At 42.1% G+C, this 22,279-nt stretch overlaps 1 protein-coding gene across 4 annotated transcripts in view; it reads right to left on the bottom strand.

Moving 5' to 3' along the window:
* The window catches only part of RSPO2 (R-spondin 2), a 172,433-nt gene extending 150,885 nt beyond the window's left edge, over positions 1–21,548 (bottom strand). Inside the window, exons 1-2 of one of the 4 annotated variants that reach the window (XM_010863461.1) lie at positions 21,322–21,548; positions 19,795–20,050 (exon numbers count right to left, since the gene is read on the bottom strand). In XM_010863461.1, coding sequence (XP_010861763.1) covers positions 19,795–19,888 — 94 coding nt within the window. In that variant the 5' untranslated portion in view covers positions 19,889–20,050; positions 21,322–21,548. Of the gene's footprint in view, positions 1–19,794; positions 20,051–20,261; positions 20,322–20,423; positions 20,877–21,321 lie in introns of those variants that run through there. The other 3 variants (XM_010863463.1, XM_010863460.1, XM_010863462.1) reach the window with 3 other exon arrangements.
* Between the last annotated feature and the right edge of the window lie 731 nt (positions 21,549–22,279).

Genomic DNA, 22,279 nt, shown 5'->3' with positions numbered 1-22,279 from the left:
GGTCACCATAATTTGGAGCATGCTTCAAAAGCTCCTGTGTGAGTAAGGGAGCTTGTATCAGTTAAGGCAAGAAGCTAGCCCCTCCCTTTTTCTTGGTTTGGTTTTGTCCAGCTTAAAGTATAATTGACAAATTTGTAATACAAAGTATACAATGTGATGTTTTGATATATGTATACAGTGTGAAAGGATTCCCCCAATCAAGTTAATTAACATATTTAATTTACACATCTCACATTTACTTTTTTTTTTGGTGAGACTATTTAAGTTCTAGGAAATCTCAGTAACAGTACAGTGTTACCAACTATAGTCACATTATACATTATCCCCTTAGAACATCTTCATTTTTTTTTTCATATTTAGTTCTTTAAAAAAATTTTTTACAATGCTGTGTTGGTTTCTGCAGTACAACTCAAATCATCCATAACTAGGCATATATCCCCTTCCTTGTGAGCCTCCCTCCCCTCCCCTATCCCAGCCCTCTGGGTCTTATTCATGTTATAGCCGAAAGTTTGAACCCTTTACCAACCTCTCCCTATTTCCCACACCCCTCAGCCCCTGGCATCCACTTTTGTACTCTGTTCCTATGAACCTGAATTTTTCTTTTGATTCCACATATAACTGCTACCAGGCAGTCTTTGTCTCTGGCTGATTATTTCACTTAGCATAATACCCTCCAGATTCATCCCCATTGTGTCAAATGTCAGAGTCTTGGTGGCTTTAACACAAAAGGAGTTTGTTTCTTGCTGACACGGGGTCGGGTGCAGATGTGCAGTAGAGAGATTCACAGGGGGTCACTCAAGGACCTAAGCTCCATGCGCCTGGTGGTCCCGCCACCCCTGCGGGCTCAGAGAAGGGGGCTGCGTCCTCTGCACCAAGTTGGCCAACTCAAGATGAGAAAGAGCACCCTTCTGGCAGGAGGCTTGGGAAACAAGTCCAGAGGCAGGAAGAACATCTCTTCTGCGCACTTTCCAGGACAAACTGAGGCCACGGCCACACCCAACTCCAAAGGAAGCTGGAAAATATAGTCTAGCTACGGACGCCCAAGAGGCAAAAGAAACAGAAATTATGAATGTGGAGTGTTCACTGCCACAGGAGCAAAGAAAATTCTACTGTGTTTAAGAAATAAATAGCTGATATAACAGAGAGGGCTGGGACTCAAGTGAGGTGAGCAAGGCTCTGACAGGAGACGCTGAAAGTCGCTCTCTCTCAGTCTCAGTACACTCTTTGGATCCATGTGTGGGCACCCCTCTTGCCTCACTGTATCCTGGCCCTGATGGTTTAACTGCAGAAAATAGATAACCCCGCTGTTTTAGAAACAGTTACTAGAAAGGAATTTGTCACGAAGAGGATGAGAAAAGAACTTGTTAGTCAGACCTAGCAAATGCAAGGTCCCAAGTCAGGAACCAGTTGATGGTGTCTGAGAAACAGGAAGAGTCCGACCAGACTGAGATAACAAACAGAGAGCTGGAGAAATAAAAAGTGACCAGCTCACACATAGACTTTCCGGCTGAGTCGAATTTGGGTTTTATTTCAAATACAACGGAAATGCACTGAAGTATTTCTATGGCAGAATCAGATGCTCCGACTTTTGTTTTACAAGCAATTGCTCCGACTGCCTGTGGTGAATGGATCACTGGGAGAGGAACTGGAAGGACACATGTGTGGTTCGGGAGAGAGATGGTGATAGCAAGTGGCATACCAAGATTACAGTCTAACAAGCGGCAAAAGATACAGAAGAAGGATTCAAAATATACTGGAGCGGAGTAAAGAAATCATAAGCATTGCTGAGAAGAAAATAAAAGTTTATGCAACTAAGTGGATATTAATGTTATATGAAGCCAGGGGGAATGAAAGAAAATGTTTTGTCTATTCTAAATAGTGAGCTTCTTGAGAGTAAGGGAGATGTTTCTTTCTATTCTCAGTTGTAGGAATAATCCAACAAGATTTTTTAAAATTATTTTTTAATTGAAGGATAATTGCTTTATAGTATTGCCAACAAGACGTTTTTTAAAAATAGAGTATAGAAGGCTCAAGGCAGGGTGCACACCATCTCCCGTCTACAGAATAGGAATCAGTATCATATCCTGGAGAACAACCGGCAATAAGATCACAAGCTTCACCTTTCCATCTTGTGGTTAAGGGCACGGCTGAGTCAAAATCCCTAGGCTGATGCCAGCTCTATTAGTGAGTGCTGCAACTTTGGGCAAATTATTTCCTCCCCTGTTCCTCCAACTCTTCCTTTGTAAAATGGAGAGAAAAATAGAGCCTACCTCACAAGGTCATTTGAGGATTAAATAAGATGACATGCAGCATGAAGATCTGTGACTGGCACATAGTAGGTGCTCGATAAATGCCATGGTTAAAGAATTGTTATATCTTATTCTGTGAATGACTCCCAAGGAAAAAAGATGCGGAAAAAGACGAACAAAGATGTTCACAGTAGCATTACTAACACAGAAAACTTAAGTTGTTTAACTGTCTAATTATAAGGAAATGTATTTTAAAATGTCATGATGGAATAGCATTGAAACATGTATGTTACCATATGTAAAACAGATGACCAATGCAAGTTCAGTGCATGAAGCAGGGCACCCAAAGCCGGTTCTCTGGGACAACCCAGAGGGATGGCGTGGGGAGGAAGGCAGGAGGGAGGTTCAGGATGGGGGACACATGTACACCTGTGGCTGATTCATGTCAATACAAGGCAAAACCACCATAATATTGTAAAGCAATTACCCTCCAATTAAAGTTAATTAATTTAAAAATAAATAAAATGTCATGATGAACAATGACTTATGAAATAAACACATCATTAAAATAATTACAATTGTGTACTTGATGTATTAAATTTGAAAACCTTTTATTTATGTACAAGGTGAGGAAATATCTTGAAGGAGAAAAATCAAAATGTTAAACAGTGATTACTGCTAAGTGGAAAGATGACTGGTAGCTTTGTTTTCCTTGTTGTTTTATTCTCTATATTCCATATTTCCATCAAAAAATTAATGTTGGAACTATATCCATAATAAACTCTGCAGTTAGTGGTTTTTAAATGAATGACTTACATGAACATAGTATAAAGTCTTTACCACTTGCTTCCAAGACAAAACACCTAAATATCTCAACAAGATGGGGATTTCGTACCAAAATAAATTGCAAATCAAGTGAAGAAAATGGGACATGAACTACTGGCCCTAATTAGTGGATATAGCTCATTTTTTCCTGCTTTACACAGATTGAAGTGAAGCACCTTGCCAGTTCTGTTTCCCTGACTGTCAATATAACCAGTTTCTTCAGCTCATAACACTTTCTGTTCTCTTAACACTGTGAAGGCACTTTACTTCTAAGAAAACCACATACCTACCAAGTTGTCTTGCTAGCCATGCTCTAAATGTGTTTATATTTATATTCAAAAAACTTTTTAGCATGCTCGTATCTACTCTTCCCAATAGACATTTGTGGGAGTAAATCTTCAATTTCACTAAATAAAATTAGGAAATGTAGATACTATAGTATTTTTCAACAGGTAATACAAAAATGATACCAATGGTAACTTAATTCGTAGCAACGAGGTAGGTTTTTAAATGGATAAAGGAAAGACTTCTGTAATTATCGAGAAATAGCTGCAGCTAATAAGTAGGAGGAATTGTTTTCCTACAACTTTTACTGCCACTTAAGTGCTGAAGACAATCTCTAGATCCTTCCTTCACATACCTTCAAGTTAAAGACTGCACAGCTAAAACTCAGCCGCCGATGGGCGTGGGGCGCCCATTCTAAGCGGCATGCAGCCATTCAGGGCAACCTTTGAGCAAACTTTAATCCTTCTCAGGTGACATTACTTCTATTCTACAATATCCAGTTGATCTCCTCAAATACTTTCCTTCCTCCCCTCCCTAAGCCTTCCAGCGAGTGTTTAAGTAGCACAAAGTACTGTTTTTCTACCCAATGAGTGTCAGATTACACTAGGCTGATGCTACTGTATGTTCACTCACTACCTTCTCTGAAAGCTGTTAACAGAGAACATTATCAGGAGATGTCTAATAGAATTCAGGTTTGCAGAAGGCTTGCATTTCATTTCTGTTAGCAGAAGCCAAAAAAGAGGTGCTTTTTTTTTTTTTTTTTAATGTCATCCAGCCCTAATGTTTCAAGTAAGCAGAAACTACTGGAAGACTTCACCTCCCCCATCCGACAGGCCATGGCTCGACACAAATCAAAGCTGACCCACTGGCCAGTCAAACAGGCATCGACTCCTTACTCTGAACATTACTCTGCAATTAAAGAGGAAGAATTAAGTACTGCCTGCTCTAAGAACTGTTTCATAGTTAACAAAATAACTATGGTTGAAAAGGAACAGTTCTTTCTATTGAATTTCACGCGATAATTGTGGAAGGAATAAAAGTAGAAAACAAACAAAAAAGCCATTTTACAACCCCTAAAGTAATTGATAATTCACACAAAGATCAATGGGAGAAACTATTACATGAAAAGTTAATAGTAACCTCAGTATGGAAGAATCGGGCTGTTACCACATGAAGCTACTGGTTAACCTTAGCATCACTAAGCATGGGATGTTGTGTGCTTCTGACATATTATAATATGAGGTCCACAGCAGCAGCTGTAAGCATTCTAGTCAAAAGAGTTGAGCCTGACTGTAATTAAACCTTCAAGGAGAACTTCTAGATTACAAAAACATGGCAGATAGAGGATGTCAAATTACCCCCACAAGGGAGCGAAAGGAAAAATTTGAAATGTCAGATGTTCTGTAGAAAACAGACCTGATCTTTTTGGTAAGTCAGTGATATGGAAAACTAAGTGGGAAGAAAGTACTGCTCTAGAATCAAAGGAACTTGAGGAACATACCAAGTACAGTGAGTGGGTGTTATGTCAATGCCGATTCATGCATATCAGCTGTATAAAGACATTGCCAGGGCAACTGATGAAGCTTGATGACATTCTGATTATGAGGTGTTACCAAGGAATAAGAAATTTAGTCAAGTACGTTAATAACATCATGGTTTGCTAAGAAAATGTTCGTATTTGTAAGAAATGCATACAGAAATAAGGTAAAACGGTGTAATATCTAAGATTTGCTTTATAACATAGCAATAAAAACTTAAGGATATGAAGAATAGATGAAACCAGTGTGATGAAATCTCAATGTTTGTTCAACCTGGGTGACAGGCAGTCATTATGCCACCCTCTCTGCTTTTGTGTATGTTTAAAACTTATCACATTCAAAATGTGAGAACATTTAAGTATGTTCCTCCTAGCCCTTTATCTAGAGCACACAAGTATGAACAGATCCAGCTCCCGTGTGTGTGCTCAGTTGCTTAGTCATGTTCCACTCTTTGCAGCTCCATGGACTGTAACCTACCAGGCTCCTCGATCCACGGGACTTCTCAGCCAAGAATACTGGAGTGGTTGCCACTTCCTGTTCCAGGGAATCTTCCCGACCCAGGGACTGAACCCTCATGTCTTGTGTCTCCTGCACTGGCAGGCAGGTTCTTTACCACTAGCACCACCTGGGAAGCTCCTACTCAAAGTACTCCTAGTACTCCTAGTACTCAAGTACTCCTAGATACTACTCAAAATCAGAGGGAACTAATTTAAGATACCTCTAATACCAGAAGCATGTTGACCATGTTGATATTTGAGTAATTGAAAACATTACTTCATAAAGGAGGCTAACAGCTCCTGGAGTTCTGTAAATTTCAAAAAGAAGGCAGTTGAAGAGAATTCTCAGGGTTTTTTTGGCTTCCCTGGTGGCTCAGAGGGAAAAGCATCTCTGTGCAATGCAGGAGACCTGGGTTCAATCCTTCGGTCAGGAAGACCCCATGGAGAAGGAAATGACAACCCACTCCAGTATTCTTGCCTGGAGAATCCCATGGATGGAGGAGCCTGGTGGGCTACAGTCCAAGGGGTCACAAAGACTCAGACACAACTGAGCGACCTTTCACGTTCTTTCTCAGTTTTAGCTGAACAAGAAGTCAATTTGATTCATGTATTTATTTGAAAATGTAAATCAACGCACTCAGATGGATTTATGCAATTTCATGGAATTTTAGCGGCAAAAAGGAATTTGCGGGTCCCATTTCAAAACCTATACACTTATAAACCATGTCTAAAGCATCCCCACGCCCAGGGCCACTGTGTGCACAAGTCCAGAGGTGTCATTAATATCACGCTTTACATGTAGTACACAGTCTACATACAGTGGTCTCAACTCTAGTTATTAATATTATACCTCTATTGCCAATACTTTATCTTTTAATACTCTTGTTATGGTATAATTAATAATACTTATTTCAGAGTTTTGAAAATGAGGATTTAAAGAACCTAAAAGGTCTGACACAGTTTAGGACCTATTGGTTGTGTGGTACTCGCTAAAATATATGCTGAAGCCATATACCTCAGTACCCGTGAATGTGAGTTTATTTTGAAATATTATCTTTGCGGCTGTAATTAAGAGAATATGGGGTATCCTCCAACATAAATGGTATTGTTGTAAGACGAGACGAGAAACCAAACACAGAGGGATGACAGCCTTGTGAAGATGAAGGAAGTGATTAGAGTTAGGCCGCCGCAAACTAAGGAATATCTAAGGCTCCTAGAAGCCAGAAGAGGCAAGGAAGTGTCCTCCTCTGTTGTCTCAAAGTGGGCATAGACCTGCTGACACCTTAATACCGTGCTTCTAGCTTCTAGAACTGTAAGAAAATTAATTTTTGCTTTTTAAGTTACCTAGTTTGTGGTACTTTGCTACAGGAGCCCTAGGAAATCAATGCAGTATTATAACGTGTGCTGCCAACTCTGAAAGTAGTGACATCTAGAGGACACTGGTGTGCGCTGAGGACCTTCACCTACCTCGTTCTTTAATGTAGGTAAACATTTCTCTTAGTGCAACCAACTCGTTTTTGCAACTACATCATTACTATACGCCACTGTCACCTCAGGATCAGTCAAAAATGAACGATAACCCCTTCTCTCCCACATCCTTTTCTTCCATAGTCGATTTCTTCAACTTAAGATCTAAACTCTGTATTTTTCTTGTTAAGATTTCATTCAGGGACTCCCTTGGTGGTCCAGTGGCTAAGACTCTGCGTTCCCAATGCAGGGGGCCCAGATTTGATCCCCTTCTCAGAGAACTAGATCCCACCTGCTGAACCTAAGTTGAGATCCTGCATGCCACAGCTAAAAGCTGAAGATCTCGAGTACCACAACTGAGACCTGATGGAGTCAAATTCACTAACTTTTTAAAAAAGATTTTATTCCTAAGTTCCTCCTGCTATTATTCCCAGCCATCAGGATCTTTTTGTAACCAACCAACATTTAATGTCCTCTTCAACTTCATATTATGCAAAACTGTGGTTGACATGTCATCTCTATTCAACCAAATCATTAAGAAAATATTGTTCCAAACAAGACTGAAGAGAGGTCCTTTATTGTAACAGAGTGTGTATCAGTCCATTACTCACCACTCTGTCAAATGTAATTCAAGTAACATAATCTTAATATTGCATAATATGCATGCATTTCTGTGTTCCAAAAGAATTTTTAAGCCTAGTATGCTTTCATAAGTGCAAAGTAGTATGATTAATAAATTTTTTGTCAAATGCTTCTTTATCTTCCAGTCTAGTCACCCCATTAAAGAAAGCAAAGTATTGGTATGGTAAAACCCATGCTGGTTATAGCTGCATTGAAATCTGACTGTCTTACAATGAAATGTTCTCGAAACTGACATCATGGTCACGTACCAATTGAGAAATATCTTTTGCTTTTTGAGAATTCAGATTAAACTTCAACATGGATGATATTTATCATTGAAACTTAGAATCATAACTCAGAGGAATGAGATGCAGAATCTAAAGAATTTTGTTTAGTGTCCTCTATTTAGGAAGGACAGAGTTAGGTCTTATAATAATTTGAATCCAAATAATTGCCAGCACAAATTTCTATTTACACACCTCTTAGACATCACATGCATTACAAGTGTGCTCATCATGGCTCTTACAGTGTGAGTGGCCCTCCAACATTTCTCTATGCTCAGTACAGCCTCTGTTTTGACAACACCCTTAAAAGATATGCTCTACTGTTGGAGAAGGGCCATTTCCAATGATTCAGGGCATCAAGAAGGGGTCTTTTACATGAATGGATAGTTTCTTAAATATAACCCATACTCTTCCTCCCTGTGAGCCTCCTTCATTTTGCCTGAGTCCCAAAAGAATGAATCACATCCTTTTATTTAAATTACATTTGACAGAGTGGTAATGGATTGAAACACACTTTGCAGGAAGGCTCTGGTATAGCCTCTACATGACACGCCCCAAGTCCTGGAAAGAACTGATCCTATTTCTGCTCTTTCCTCCTCTCTCTAGGTCCAGGCTCTCCCATTTCTTCAGAACTCCCTCAGAATTCAACAACAACAACAAAAAAGATGACGACTCCAAGCTTGCCAAAGTCTTTAGAACAGTTATTTACATTGAGTCACTTTTGAGTCAAAATCACACTGAGATCACCCACAGCAGCTGCGAAGAACTAGTTACTTTCACTTCTACATAAGAACAATTAAATCGCACAAAATTCATAACTTTAAACAATCAATTTTCAAGGGACAATTGCCCAGCCCTAGATCAATTTTCAGGATAGTATTATTTAAAGAGGGGACAGAGAAATCTTTCATCATTGACAGATTCGGTCAAGAATCACATCAGTCACTACATGACTTACTGACCACCGGGAGTGGTGTGAATAGCTGCCCACGCTCCGCAGCCAAACTAACCTCAACCCACTAATCACGATTCTGGGAACCACCGCTGTCCACTATCAAACAACATTTGGTTTTTCAAATTAGTCTCCTAGCCCTAACAACTGGACTGCCAAGGAATTTCAAAAGCTAGCTTTTGGCTACAAGAAAAAGGCATTACAAAATGAAACAGATTACAAAAAGAAAAAATACAAATGGAAGGTGATCAGCAACAAGGGGACAGAATTAAGTTCTCTATCAGACTATTACATGAAGGAGAAAGAGAACTGAAAAAAAATTAAACTTTGGATTTTCAAGAGAAGGTCAGACAATTTTTACCATTTTCAAAGGGTTACAACGTGAGAGATCTGTTGAATGAAATGGGTCTCTACATAAAGACTACAGAATTTGACAAACAGTTGAGAAGTATTAACTTGAAGTCATTTGGTCAACTCCAAATTTTACCAGCTGCTTACACTTTTAGGCTTGTAGATTATGGTAAACCTTCTTTTTAAAAAAATAAAAACTAATGTTTTCCAAAGTAGTTACAAAAGCTGTAATGCACTTCCAAGTTAACACAATCTCTATCTAGGCTTAATATCTGCCTCACAGTCATTAAAATTGTGAGGTTGGTTAAGTTTGCCTTTTGGTGAGAAGGTCTTGTCATAAGGAGTCTAGGGACCAAAACCAGACATTTCAGTAAAACTGAAAGCTCTCTTTATGATTCTTTTTCCCTTCCTCTCCATGAGGAAGTCAAGTTATTCACAGCATCAGTCTTACTGGAAATTGTAGAACAGGTTTGCCACCTGAACCTACTGGACAGAGAGAGCAAGGCAAGCACAAAACCTAGAACAAAGCACGAGGAAAAGAATGCAAAGTGCGCCCTCTATCGGTCTATTTTAAAAGCTGGTGGCTGGTTGGATCGCTGAATCCATAGATAGGTTAAGAGACCAAGGCCATCAGAGTAGGAAAATTCTAAGTGGGGTGACCCAGCAGCAAAAATCTAGTAAAAGCATGCTTGGTCAGAAGTCAAGAGTGCTCTGCCTGGTTCTGACCGGTCTGTGAACTGGCAGCGTGATACATACAAATCCCATCAATGCCAGCACTGCACATCGTCAGCTGGAAAATTGCAACACTGATTTCTAAAACTTTATATTACTGTTTAGTTAACGAGATAAAAATTAGACCATACGAGAAGTTTTAACAGAGCCCCCTTATTTTGTTTATTTTGTACTTTTATAAACTTTTTAGGGAATAGAGACAATATAACAACTATTGCCTTTGAGAAAGGGATTATTAGCCAAGTAATTACTTACTGCAATAAGTCTTGAGATAGTGTTTCCAATGTGTCCTCATATTAGGAAGTACACACATGGCAAATGGCTGGAAACCCACACACTGAAAATAAACTTTTAGGAAACAAATGTCTATGTGAATCTGAAGCAGCCAACGGGCATCATGCTCATTAATACAGTCTACTTCTATCTCTTTAACCAATGCTTCTTAACTTCTTTAAGGAAAGATAACCATGGCCACTTTAAGGCTGCAGTGAAAGCTCTAGAATCTCTCTTTACACTCAAAAAAAAAAAAAGAAAGAAAATATTTGGAGACTCACAAAATCCCTGGCCCCATCTCTGGACCCCAAGAAGCTTTCCTCAAAAGAAATGTGCAGAGCCAGTTGTTTTATAAGTGCTTTTAGTATCTTTCAGCAGGTAATGAAAAAATCAAATGGCTTTAATTGTAAAGGTTTTCCCCAAAATGACTAGATAAGGTGAAGAACTACCTAAATTATAGTTTCTTAAGAGTAAAAATAATACTTACTAGCTTTCCTCTAACCTTGATTGGCTATTCTGATCATATGATGGTTTCATGATATAAATGTGTATATGTAAAGTATATGTATATATTATATATATACACATACACACACACCTACAACACACATATTTACATACAAATGCACAAGCACACCCTCAGAGACACATACATAATTGTTCTGGCTACTGCTGCTGCTGCTAAGTCGCTTCAGTCGTGTCCGACTCTGTGCAACCCCATAGACAGCAGCCCACCAGGCTCCCCCGTCCCTGGGATTCTCCAGGCAAGAACACTAGAGTGGGTTGCCATTTCCTTCTCCAATGCATGACAGTGAAAAGTGAAAGTGAAGTTGCTCAGTTGTGTCCAACTGTTAGTGACCCCATGGACTGCAGCCTACCAGGCTCCTCCGCCCACGGGATTTTCCATGCAAGAGTACTAGAGTGAGGTGCCATTGCCTTCTCCGGTTCTGGCTACTAGAGTACCCGAAATTAAAGTTCCTATAATTCATATTCAAGAATGAGGATTTAAAAAATTAGCAACACAAGCATGCAAGCTTTTACCAGATCACACTATAATCTTCAGTCAGTCAGTTCAGTCATTTCCGACTCTTTCTGACCCCATGGACTGCAGCACACCAGGCCTCCCTGACCTTCACTATCTCCTGGAGCTTGCTCAAACTCATGTCCATTGAATAGGTGATGCCATCCAACCCTCTCATCCTCTGTTGTCCCCTTCTCCTCCTGCTTTCAATCTTTCCCAGCATCAGGGTCTGTTATGGTCCTAAACCTCAGTTATTTCACCCCTCAGCCTAAAGTTCCTTAATGCCAGTTATGTTAGCATTATTGAGTTGCGGCAAGTTTAGAGGCTCAGTGAGACTCTGGGTCCAAAGAATATCTGAATGACTTCAAAGGTGATTTCTTTTTTTAAAATGAATGCTTATGTTTAAAGTGTACTTTGTTCAGGAAAAGTCAATGAGTTCAGGAGGGCTGGGTTCTAGTTCTAGCTCTCTTCCACTTAACTATTGGTTTTTTAAATAACACATTTCAGTAAGCACCTCAGCTTCTTCATCAGTCAAGCCAGTCTCACTTCCTTCAAACGGCAGCAAAATGTCTGTGTTCTCCTGGTAGGCACTGGACAAAAACTGTGTAGTCTGTTCACAGCTACACCAAAACTTGTTGTAATACACACACGCACACACATGCACACACACACATCTGTCTCTCATAGGTATGTCTACATAGCTATATTACTCTAAAGTCATAAATATAAGATTGAATGTCTGCCTGCACTAATTTATGCTATTAATATGATTGCCTTTTAAGAAGATAAAAACTACTTTCTTTTTGGTCTAAATAATTATTCATACAGACCAAGAGTTTGGAAATGAAAATCCCTTTTGGCCCTTTCCTTAGAAGTATTTTTATTTATTTCTAATTTTTTTATTTGTTTTTATTTTTTGTTTGTTTTTCTAGAAGTACCTTTAGATACAGGTTACTCCCAGTTTCCCCTCCCCTGCCCCAACTCATCCTCTATCATCCACATAATAAACAGTTATAGGAGAACACACAAGGGCACTCGTGTATTCTGTGAAATGCTGAGGACCATCAGAGGCTTCAGAATAAGGCTAGACTGGGGACGCTTTCATATGTCAGCATCGCTTATCTTTAAACTCTAAAGAACAGTAAATAATGAAATTATATCTATTATCTAATTATTCATTCAAACTTCAACTATGTGCAAAGAACTTTGAATTTAAAAGAAAAATCATTTCTAATGCTGTTTGCAGCAACATGGACCGACCTAGAGATTGTCATACTGAGTGAAAAAGTCAGACAGAGAAGGAGATACATTGCATGAAACCCCTGATATGTGGAATCTAAGAAGAAATGACACAAATTAACTTATAAAACAAAAAGATTCACAGACTTAGAGAACGAAGGTACAGTTTCTTGGGGGAAGGGACAGTTAGGGAGTCTGGGATGGACAGGTACACACTGCTATACTTTCAATGGATAACCAACAAGGACCTACTGTAAAGCACAGGGAACTCTGCTCAATGTCATGTGGCAGCCTGGATGGTGGGGAGTTGGGGGAGAATGGACATGTGAATATGTACGGCTGAGTCCCTTCACTGTTCACCGGAAACTATCACAACACTGTTAATCAGCTATACCCAAGACAAAATAAAAAGGTGAAAGCTGACCCCCCAAAAAAGAAAAACATTTCTCATTAAGTCTTTAGCATTATTTTAAGAGCAAACAACAAAGTCTCAATGACTTTTTTGTTCAGGCACAACTTGTGGAGGAAGCACTCTATTTGGCCTGGTTTGAGAAGTATGACACCACCCTTATGGCAGAAAGTGAAGAGGAACTAAAGAGCCTCTTGATGAAAGTGAAAGAGGAGAGTGAAAAAGTTGGCTTAAAGCTCAACATTCAGAAAACTAAGATCATGGCATCTGGTCCCATCACTTCATGGCAAATAGATGGGAAAACAGTGGGAACAGTGTCAGACTTTATTTTTTTGGGCTCCAAAATCACCTCATGTGAAGAGTTGACTCATTGGAAAAGACTGATGCTGGGAGGGATTGGGGGCAGGAGGAGAAGGGGACAACAGAGGATGAGATGACTGGATGGCATCACCAACTCGATGGATGTGAGTTTGAGTGAACTCCGGGAGTTGGTGATGGACAGGGAGGCCTGGGCGTGCTGCGATTCATGGGGTGGCAAAGAGTCGGACATGACTGAATGATTGAACTGAACTGAAGATGAATGTTCTGCCCTAGAGGAGCTCAATATATAGAAAAGATGGCACATACGGCAAAATAATCAGAATAAAGGTAAAATGAGAGTCCTATAGGAGTAGCATGAAAAGCTAAGCAAGCTTTTAGGGAAAATTCCAGGAAGGCTTCACAGAGGCAGTGACATTTTATTTAGCTGGGCACCACCGCATGCTCAACAACACAAAAGCATGAACACACAATGGTATGGTTGAAAATGAAATAATTTAGTATAGCTTGAGCGTACAGTACTTTCATGGCGGTGGAAGATTAGAAAAAGGCTGTGATCAGATGGTGGAGCGCCCTTGAATGTAAAGTGAAAGAAGCTGGGACTTATTCTTAGGTCAATATGGAGACCTGGGAGGTTTGAGGTTTATTAGCAAAGAAGTAACATGCTCAGATCTGTGGATCACATTGAGAAGAATTCAGTGTGGCAGCATTGTAAAGGATGGAGTGAGGAGGAAGTGGATGATGAGAGATGAGGAGTGAGTGAGAATCTGATCTAGGAAATACCTTTGGGGATGGAAAGTGTGGGGTAGATACAAGCAACATTTCTGATGCCTCCTACCAAGACTGAACAAACCAATAATAGAGACAACAGGCAAGCCAAAGACTGTAGTGAGGCTTCCAGCCTCAACACACAGAAACCCATGAACAGGAAAAGGGAACACAAGCAGAGGAACATATTTGGGAGAGCGCATAGAATGTGTTGTCAAGTTTAGTGTGCATGGAATGGAATCTATCCACATATGAGGGTGTGTGAAGTATCTATCCATGTGGCAGTAGCTGGGAAATCAGAAAGTAATATAACCTGAAGCTCAAAAATATGGGGGATAGAGCTAAAGGACTTTACATGGAAAAAGCAGTTGAGCATACAGGGATGGATAAAATCCTCCAAGGGAAAGAAGAAAAGTAAGGAAATACCCGCATATTCCAACTGTGAATAAGGACACCAAAGAAGGAAAATGCACAGAATATGGGAGGCAAAACTGAGTGCCGTGTCACTAAGAAAAAAACAACCTTGGAAAGGAGTGATCATCCTAGTGATGGGAGGACCGGAACGACATAGGCGGGGTTGGCATTGAGGTGAGTATTGAGCATGGATGACCACTAAGAAAATCCTTCCCATAAAACAGAGGTAGAAGCCAGGTTGTGACAGATTGCAGAGTGAGTGAATGAAAGAAGATCATAAGGCAAGACAAGAGAAGGGCTGAAGTGAAGCAAAAGACTGGAAAGAAATATGAGAAAGAAGGAAATTTCAGGGCAAGAGGGATAGCAGCATGCTTGAAAAGAGGGCTACTCATACAGAAAGGTCCTAGAGGCGAGAAAGACAAGGGAGGGATGGGCCTTGGAAAGAGTAAGAACACGGTGCCCTTACCCATTCCCTCTCCTAGTCCTCAACCCCTCACCTACAGCTTTCCTCGGGACCCCTGTCCTGCTCCTGAGAACAAGATGAAAAACGCGAAAGATGAGCAAAAGCCCTTTTTAGTTGCAAAAAGCCCACCATCCATGGTCATACTGTCCCCACTCCACACACACCTACATATACACACGCATATAAGCATGTAATAGATATGCCTTCCCTATCATATATGATTATATATTATTTATGTACTTTATTAATTAGTGCCTTCCATATGCATTCCAGCTCAAAATGTGAAAACTTACCAATATGACATGCAACACTCTTTATCTAATGGTCAACCCTTGACTGTGGCAGATTATGGAGGGGGAGGGGAACGAACATCACAACATTTTGAAAAAAGAATATTTTGAGCTTACTACCTCCTTTTAGCAGGGTGGTTCTGAAGTATTATGTCAAATGATTTGTCAGTCATCTATTTCCTGAACTTGCGAGGTGTAAGAGTGCTTATTTCCAGAAAAAAAAAAAATGGTTCAAACGGCAGTCAGTTGGGAGAAAAGGAATAAAAAGTGGCCGGGACAATCTATAAACTGGCCAGTTAGTCTCCGAATACATCAAGAGGCGGCTGTTCATTAAGAAATTAGAAGTGTCATTTCCAACTTGTGATTTCTGCAAACATTGGATTCTACCCAGGCTGAATTTATAAACAGTTAACAAAGCCAGAATTAAGTGGAGGCCTGACGAAATGTCACCTATTCTTAATCACTTCCAAATTTCAGGAGCAGAGTAAGATGTTGGTTGGGACATGGCAACTTTCTAACCTCTGTGCATTGGTAAGATACTAGCCAGAAAAACTCAGAATTATGTTGAAAGAAAAGCCCATTAACAACAGAAGAAAAGAAAGAATGTATTTATGCTACAAAGTTAAACATCACACCGAGCTTTTCTGAAACACTCTGGAACTTAGAAAAGTAAGCATACAAAATGTATTTTGAAGCTTTTAAGAGTAGGTTAATATGTTCCATGTGCCATTTTTATTTTCAAAGAATACTGTGAGAAATAAGCTATCATTAAAAGTACTTGTGAAACTTGCAAATATCTCCACATCTTTTCATTCAATTTTTAAAAATACAAATTAATTCAGCGCTACAAGTTTTAAGAGAAAGCATGAGTCTTTTTGTTTTTTAACCAAAGTTGCCAGAAACATACCACACTATTTGTGATAAACATTTGTTTCATGGAAGAAGCCAAGTCTAATCATAGGAAAATGCGCAGTTATGGAGGGAGAAGCTGAAGCTTCAGTAGGGAAAAGCCTATAGCAGGAAACACTTGTCATATCGCGCCCCCTACCATCAGACCACCAGAAACACAATTACATGTCTGGGAGCCTTGCTGCTTTTAAGAGTTTCATGAAGCAGTCTTCATAAATCCCTGGTAAATCTGTGACCGGTAAAAATCACTGGGACAAAAGATATATAAAACGAAATCACTACATACTAAACTCAAGAAGTCCTAGGAATACCATAATAAAGTCATGATATCTATCCACCTTTCAGTAATTCAGCCTGAAATGTGACTTACAACCAACCCCCCAAATAAAACAAATTGAATAACCCAGTTTACCATGCAAATAAATCATAAGAGGCCCAAGACAGATTCAGGTTATAGGGGTTAACAGTAGCTAATAATGACTATATTTTCAAAAGGGACTGGAGAGTGAGGGGGCCAATGAGTTATGACTGTTACCACGTAGACAAAACATGAGTTGTCAATCAGCTTTTCAAAACACTGGCATGTGTCTCCCCTCTATAAGAAATCCATCCACGCTATTGTGTTTGTGCCTTACTTTCGAATATATTGCTGCTAGGCCCCAGCAGTCACTATCAAATGCATTTTTATTGTCTGGTTTTGTTTTCTAAATAAGCAGACAAAAGACTCGTTGGTGGCTAGTGTTGTTTATGATGGTCTCCCCTTAAGTTTTATCTGATATTCTAGTCTCTAATCCTCTGGCCATATTTTGAAATAAAGCATAGAGTTAAATGATATATTTGCTCTCTATTCTAAACTGGATGCAATTGATTTTAACTGACTAAATTATCTGATCTCTGCCAAGAATTTTATTTCATTAAGAAAATGATATTATAGAGCATCTGAGATCATAGAGCAGACTAAACATAATGCCAAAGGAGTTCTGAGAATGCTCCACAGTGAAGGTTTGATTATTTGCAGATGGAATATGAAAAAAAGGAAAAGAATCAGATCCCAGGCATTAGCCTAACCAATCCTGATATCACTGCTGCCGACATCACAGCACAAAGTCAAGAAAATAACTGGTCTTCTAAGCCAGAGCACCTTTTTTTTACGGTACTAATCACTTTTCTTCCTAGAAAGTAATACTTAGCTGCCACCATCCAAAACAAAGGGAAAAGGGGAAATGTTGGTACCACAATAGGCTCTAGCATGTCAACTGTCACTACTGACATGATTTGGCTAGTACTCAAGCATTCACCAAGGAACTAATTTAAATCAATCTCCTTTGGGAAGCCAATTGTTTGGTATGCGCAACAATTGGTGTATGATCAATCAGCAGACATGAGATCAATTAAAACCAGCTTAAGCCTGTGAAGAGGGACAATTCACACAACCTGAGTTAGATCTCTATTCATTTCAATACTCTCACAATGCAATCCTTAAGCTTTCTTGCAAAGCAGAAAAGCTACTATCACCCTACACTGACTAGCCAGCCCTTTAAGTAGTTCCACTTTTAATTAAAAACACAGTATGCCTTTTGTTGGCACAGATAGTGTGGTCACTTTTAAGGACCGAAGTTATTTTAGCCAGCAGCTTGAGGTTTGGGAAGGGACATCTGTTAAGGGAAACACACACACTTTGATTTTTTTTTCCTTTACAACCTTACTAGTTTATATGTAGTTTGAAAGCATTTGAAATTTATTAAATTGAAAGGTTTGTCTGGCACAAGTTACTACAGTGGCAAAAGCTGCACACTTTAGAATCGGGTTTCTGAAGGTCAGCACTTGGGGATGTAGCAGTAATTGCCTTGAGATTTTGCTAAAGCAGCTTTGAAACAAATAGGTTTTGCATCAGACCCTTAAGGAGGCATAGGCAGAACTTTGGAGATGGCACTGCAAATAAAAGCATGCAGTATCGCTTCTGGCCGCAGGGGTGCTGTAAAGCCATGCTCCACCAAAGAGCATCTATATGTTAAGTTCTACTAGAGCAACAAGCTCGATTCCTCCCCATTCAACCACAATGCAACAAGCAGTGTGGATCAGAAAGACATCGCTGAATTAGCAAGTCATTTAATAAACAAGAATTTGGCAAGGGGTTTTAGCTCTTTCTGTATGTTGAATGTTAGTCTTTTCAATCAAATAGACTGTAACCTCTGTTTATAAGGAGGAGGGTGGGGGGAACCTCTCCAAACACTTTGACCACAGTGTAATCAAAACCTGCCAGCTCTACCAAGTGATACCTGGTAAGAAAATACTGGGGTGGAGAAAGGAAAAGGGAGGTGAAGGAGATGGAAAGGGACTTTTGCAAGACATAACAATATTAAACTTTCACAGCCTCTGGGAAGAAATTCCTCCCTAATGTATTTATTCAGAAAAACTTGTGAAGATAAGCATTTTCGAAATGTCAGAAATGAGAGACCGAGAGTAAGAGAACCGGGGGTTGGAGAAAGGGGTGTCCTTTTAAAGCACAGCTCCATGGTGTCAATTGCAAAGCGGAGGTGGCGGAAATCGCACACGACCAGCTGTCCTGGGCTCTGCCCTCAGGCCGGCCAACCTTCAGCCCCGCGTTTAGGTGAGAACAGCTTAACGACGTCCTAAAAAGCTTTGAAAAAATAAAGGCGCAAAAAGCTCTCTCCAAAATCTGGATGCAGGACTGGAGATTCCATAAAACGAGTCAGAAACAACCCACATCACAGGTCGAGCGAGACGTTCACATCCCAGAAAAATCCAAATCTGTCAACCTCAGGACAAATTCTAACTGCGCAGAAGTCCAAATTGCTGGACCAAGATGGATAAACTCTGGGGAGCTGCTGTCCACCTTCCGCGAGGCAGTAGTGCAAGGTGAGCCTGTGTGTTGGCGGTGGGAGTGTTGTGGTTTGTATTTAAATCCTTCAGGAGATTTCATTGTGTTTAGCGGCCCTTCCCCTAAAATGAAGTTAGATTAGCTGCAGCCGCAGCAGGACTCAAACACGGGCGCAGCTAGCTCTCTGAAACCGTTCTGGAGGTTTCCACTGGCCTTCCGGCAGCGCACATATGTGATGGAGAGGGAGGGGCGGCTAAAAAGCCACAAGTGAGTGTCACCGAGGCCAGGAACCTCAGAAATAGCTGCTTGTGAGGGAAGTAAACGCAGAGGGCAAACTCGGGCCTGTCCCCAAAGTATCATTCTGCCAGCGAGCGTTCCCCCCAAAACAACCTGCGCACGAGCTGCTGTTCAGTGTACCAAGTTCAGTGAGTCCTTCCACCTCGTCTTAAGGTCCAGAGGAAGACAGTATTGCTCTTTTCCTGGAAATGCAGATCCTCCACAACGACTTGGTACCCCTCCCCAGCCCTCTCGCTCGGGCTTTCTGGCCCACACGCGCGCGCGCAGACACAGACACAGCACAGATACACATACACACAGTTGTAGGTAGGCCGGTCGAAAACCATCTGGGGACAGTGTTCGGGGCGCACGTGGGTGGCGAAGGTAGAGAAAAATGAGAGCAGGGGAGATAGTTGAGAGGACTAAAAAGAGAAAAAGACAAAAAATAACAAGGAAAAAAAAGGATGCCAGATTTAAAAAAAAAGAGAGAGAGAGAGACCTATAGAGAAGAGTTCAGAAGTAGAAGCTCGACAGCTAACGTGGGTGCGGACCGCACCTCTCAGCCCTGAGCGCCCGCAGGAAGCCGGGCTCACCCGGCTCGCCGCGCCTCCTAAGAACAGAAAAGACCGAGCTCTCGGCAGCGCCCCGGGGCCCGGAAAGTGAGGAGCCCAAAGGCCGGGTGGAGGGCACGGCCCTGCCCACCTGAGCCGGGGGCCGAGTCCCCCCGCCGGCGCCCCGGACCCCACGCGGCTCCGGCAGAGTAGAACCCACCTCTCTTGCTGCGTCTCCATCGATTGCCTTGGCAGTGGCTGTAATCCATACAGTTCAGGATGATGAGGGCAAAGGAGAAAAGACGAAACTGCATCTGGGCGGTCGGGCTGGGGAGAGACGCCTCTCAAAGTAGGGAAACTGGAGGGCTCATCCGAGGAGCCGGCGCAGACCGCGCTGCTGGGGAAGACGCCGAGGGGGGAGCCTCCACTAGCCAGGGGGGCCGCGCGGGTCAGTTCGGCATCTCTCCGCCTTGAACCTGAGAGACGAGGAGGAAAAGCCGGGTGGAGAGAGGCCCAGGGAGGCAGCTGCCTTTTCACGCGTCCCAATTTAAGAAGGGAAGGGAGGGGGAAAGCGAACTCACTGCCTGGCGCGAGCCGCGGAGCGGCTTAACCCGGAGCGCACAGCTGCAGGCAACTTGGAGAGCAAGGTGATTACAATCAGTGAATTAGCAACCTCTGCGGACTTACAGGCTCCGACCCCGGGGAAGGGACGTTGCGCGGGCGCTTCGGGAAAAGAAAAGACCTCCACGGTCCCCGAGGGTGCAAGTTAAAGGCTCGCTCTTAGGTCCTCTGGCCCAGCAGTGGGGTACCCAGGCGCTGTGGCCACGGTGGCGGGCGCGGGTCGCCTACCGTGAGCACTCACGTCTCAGGCTGCGCGGCGTGCCTAGGCGCGGCGCTCCATCCCGGGATCGCTAAGCGAGACACCTCGCTAGCACGTGGGCTGGGGAAAAGTTTGCCGAGGCCCGCAGGGAGCGCGTGGCAGCTCTGGGGTACGGGCGGCCGCGGTGGGTTCGAAGCGCGCGGAGGTTCCTCCGGACTGACCGCGCCTAGCAGGAGCGCGGCTGGGCGGGCGGGACCGCAGCCTCTGGGATGCTGCGTCCCGGCCGGTGAGTGCGATCCTCAGGCGAGGGGCACGCCCGCTCTCACTCTCTGGATCCGTATCCAATTGTGCGGTTTCCAGAGCTCTCTCCACAGCCACTTTTCAGCTAAGGTTTCTCTCTTTCAAGCTGTGGGAGACAGAACGCTCCTGGGAGGGCGAAGGGATGGCGAGCGCACTTTCCGATGGAGATGCAGCAGGGCCCAGGCTTGGGATGCTTCTATAAGTAGGTGGTGCTGTGGTCCAAGGCAACTAAGTCAGGGCTGCCTTGGAGTTCCTGGGTCCTAAAGCCAGAATCTCTCGGGTTTCCCTGAGGTCCTAAAGAGCGCTTACAGCCTCCAGAGAGCCTACCCCCAGGCGAGACCCCTCTGCGCTTTCCTGGAGTAGGGAGCTAAACTGAAGAGTGGCTGAGATGGACGCGTACCCCTAGACTGTGCCAGCCCTACAGCCCAGCTGTCCTCACCCCCAGGGCGTCTGCTCTGGTGCTCCAGGGCCGGTTCCAACCTCAGCGCCGACCTTCCTGCGGGAAGACCTGACTGATGGCTTCTCCTAGACCTTCCTTTCCGAGCTCTGAGCCGGGACTGCTGTTTCTAAAGCGGAGTTTAAACCTGAGCCTCAGCCCGAAAGATGCCACACCTCTGATACTCTTACATTTACGTCTTGGCTTTGTTTTATAGGAAGACGTCTTAGTACAGCTGAATCTAAAACGCGTCCTCGGTTTAGGGAGGGAAAGGGGTGTTCCAATCCTTTGCTTATCCTTAGAAGTCTTTCTTGACTTTGTGTCTCCTCCAGAAAAACTTCCAAAAACCTTTGATCCCTTGCTTGCAGTATTCTAGAAATTAGGGCCTTGCTTCTTCGAAGAGAAGTTCAGTTCTTACTGAAACACTTCTTATTCATAATCCTCCTCCCTCCCCCACCCTCGCAGTCTCCTTAATTGAACTTTTAGGTGCCTTGAGTTTAGGGAATACTCTATTTAACGAAGTGCTACATACTCTTGATGCTATTAGATTTCATTCTGGTGAAATCTTAGGTTCTGAAGTCATTACTGTAGGAATGAATTTACTGCCTAGGCAAAAGATAAGAATTTATACTGCTAACCAGGGGTTTAGGAATGTTTGCAAATATGACCACAAGTACCATATTATTATGCTAGCATTTTGTACCATTTAAATTTCTCTATGCCTTCAGTTTAAGATGTTCAGAAGTTTAGAGATTTGAAACAATCATATAAAACAATAAGGCTATTAAAATAGCACAATTATTAATTGTCCCGTTAATACCTATCCGTAACTTTTTATAGACATTACTATTTATATAGCAGCATTTATGTGACTAAGAATTTTAGTGTTATTCATTTTATGTATATCTGAGAACATCCAAGTCATCTGAGTTGAAGTCCCTGGTCCCATTTCCCAGATAAGAAAATTCAGCCCCTGAGATTGGCCCATAGGGCACAAACAGAGTTAAGGACATAATGGCTAGAGCGGATTTGTTTCTTAGCTTTCAGAACCTTTGATTTTTGTCACAGAATTTGGAAGTAATTGGAAACATTTCAGTTTAGGGAGTGGCCCGATATTTGGCATGATATTACAGTGACTACCCCCTAAGC

This window comes from Bison bison, unplaced genomic scaffold, assembly GCF_000754665.1.
Source record: "Bison bison bison isolate TAMUID 2011002044 unplaced genomic scaffold, Bison_UMD1.0 scf7180017864491, whole genome shotgun sequence".
Classification (NCBI taxonomy): domain Eukaryota; kingdom Metazoa; phylum Chordata; class Mammalia; order Artiodactyla; family Bovidae; genus Bison; species Bison bison.
Note: the sequence above shows the minus strand (reverse complement) of the source record. Positions and strands in the feature narration are given on the sequence as shown.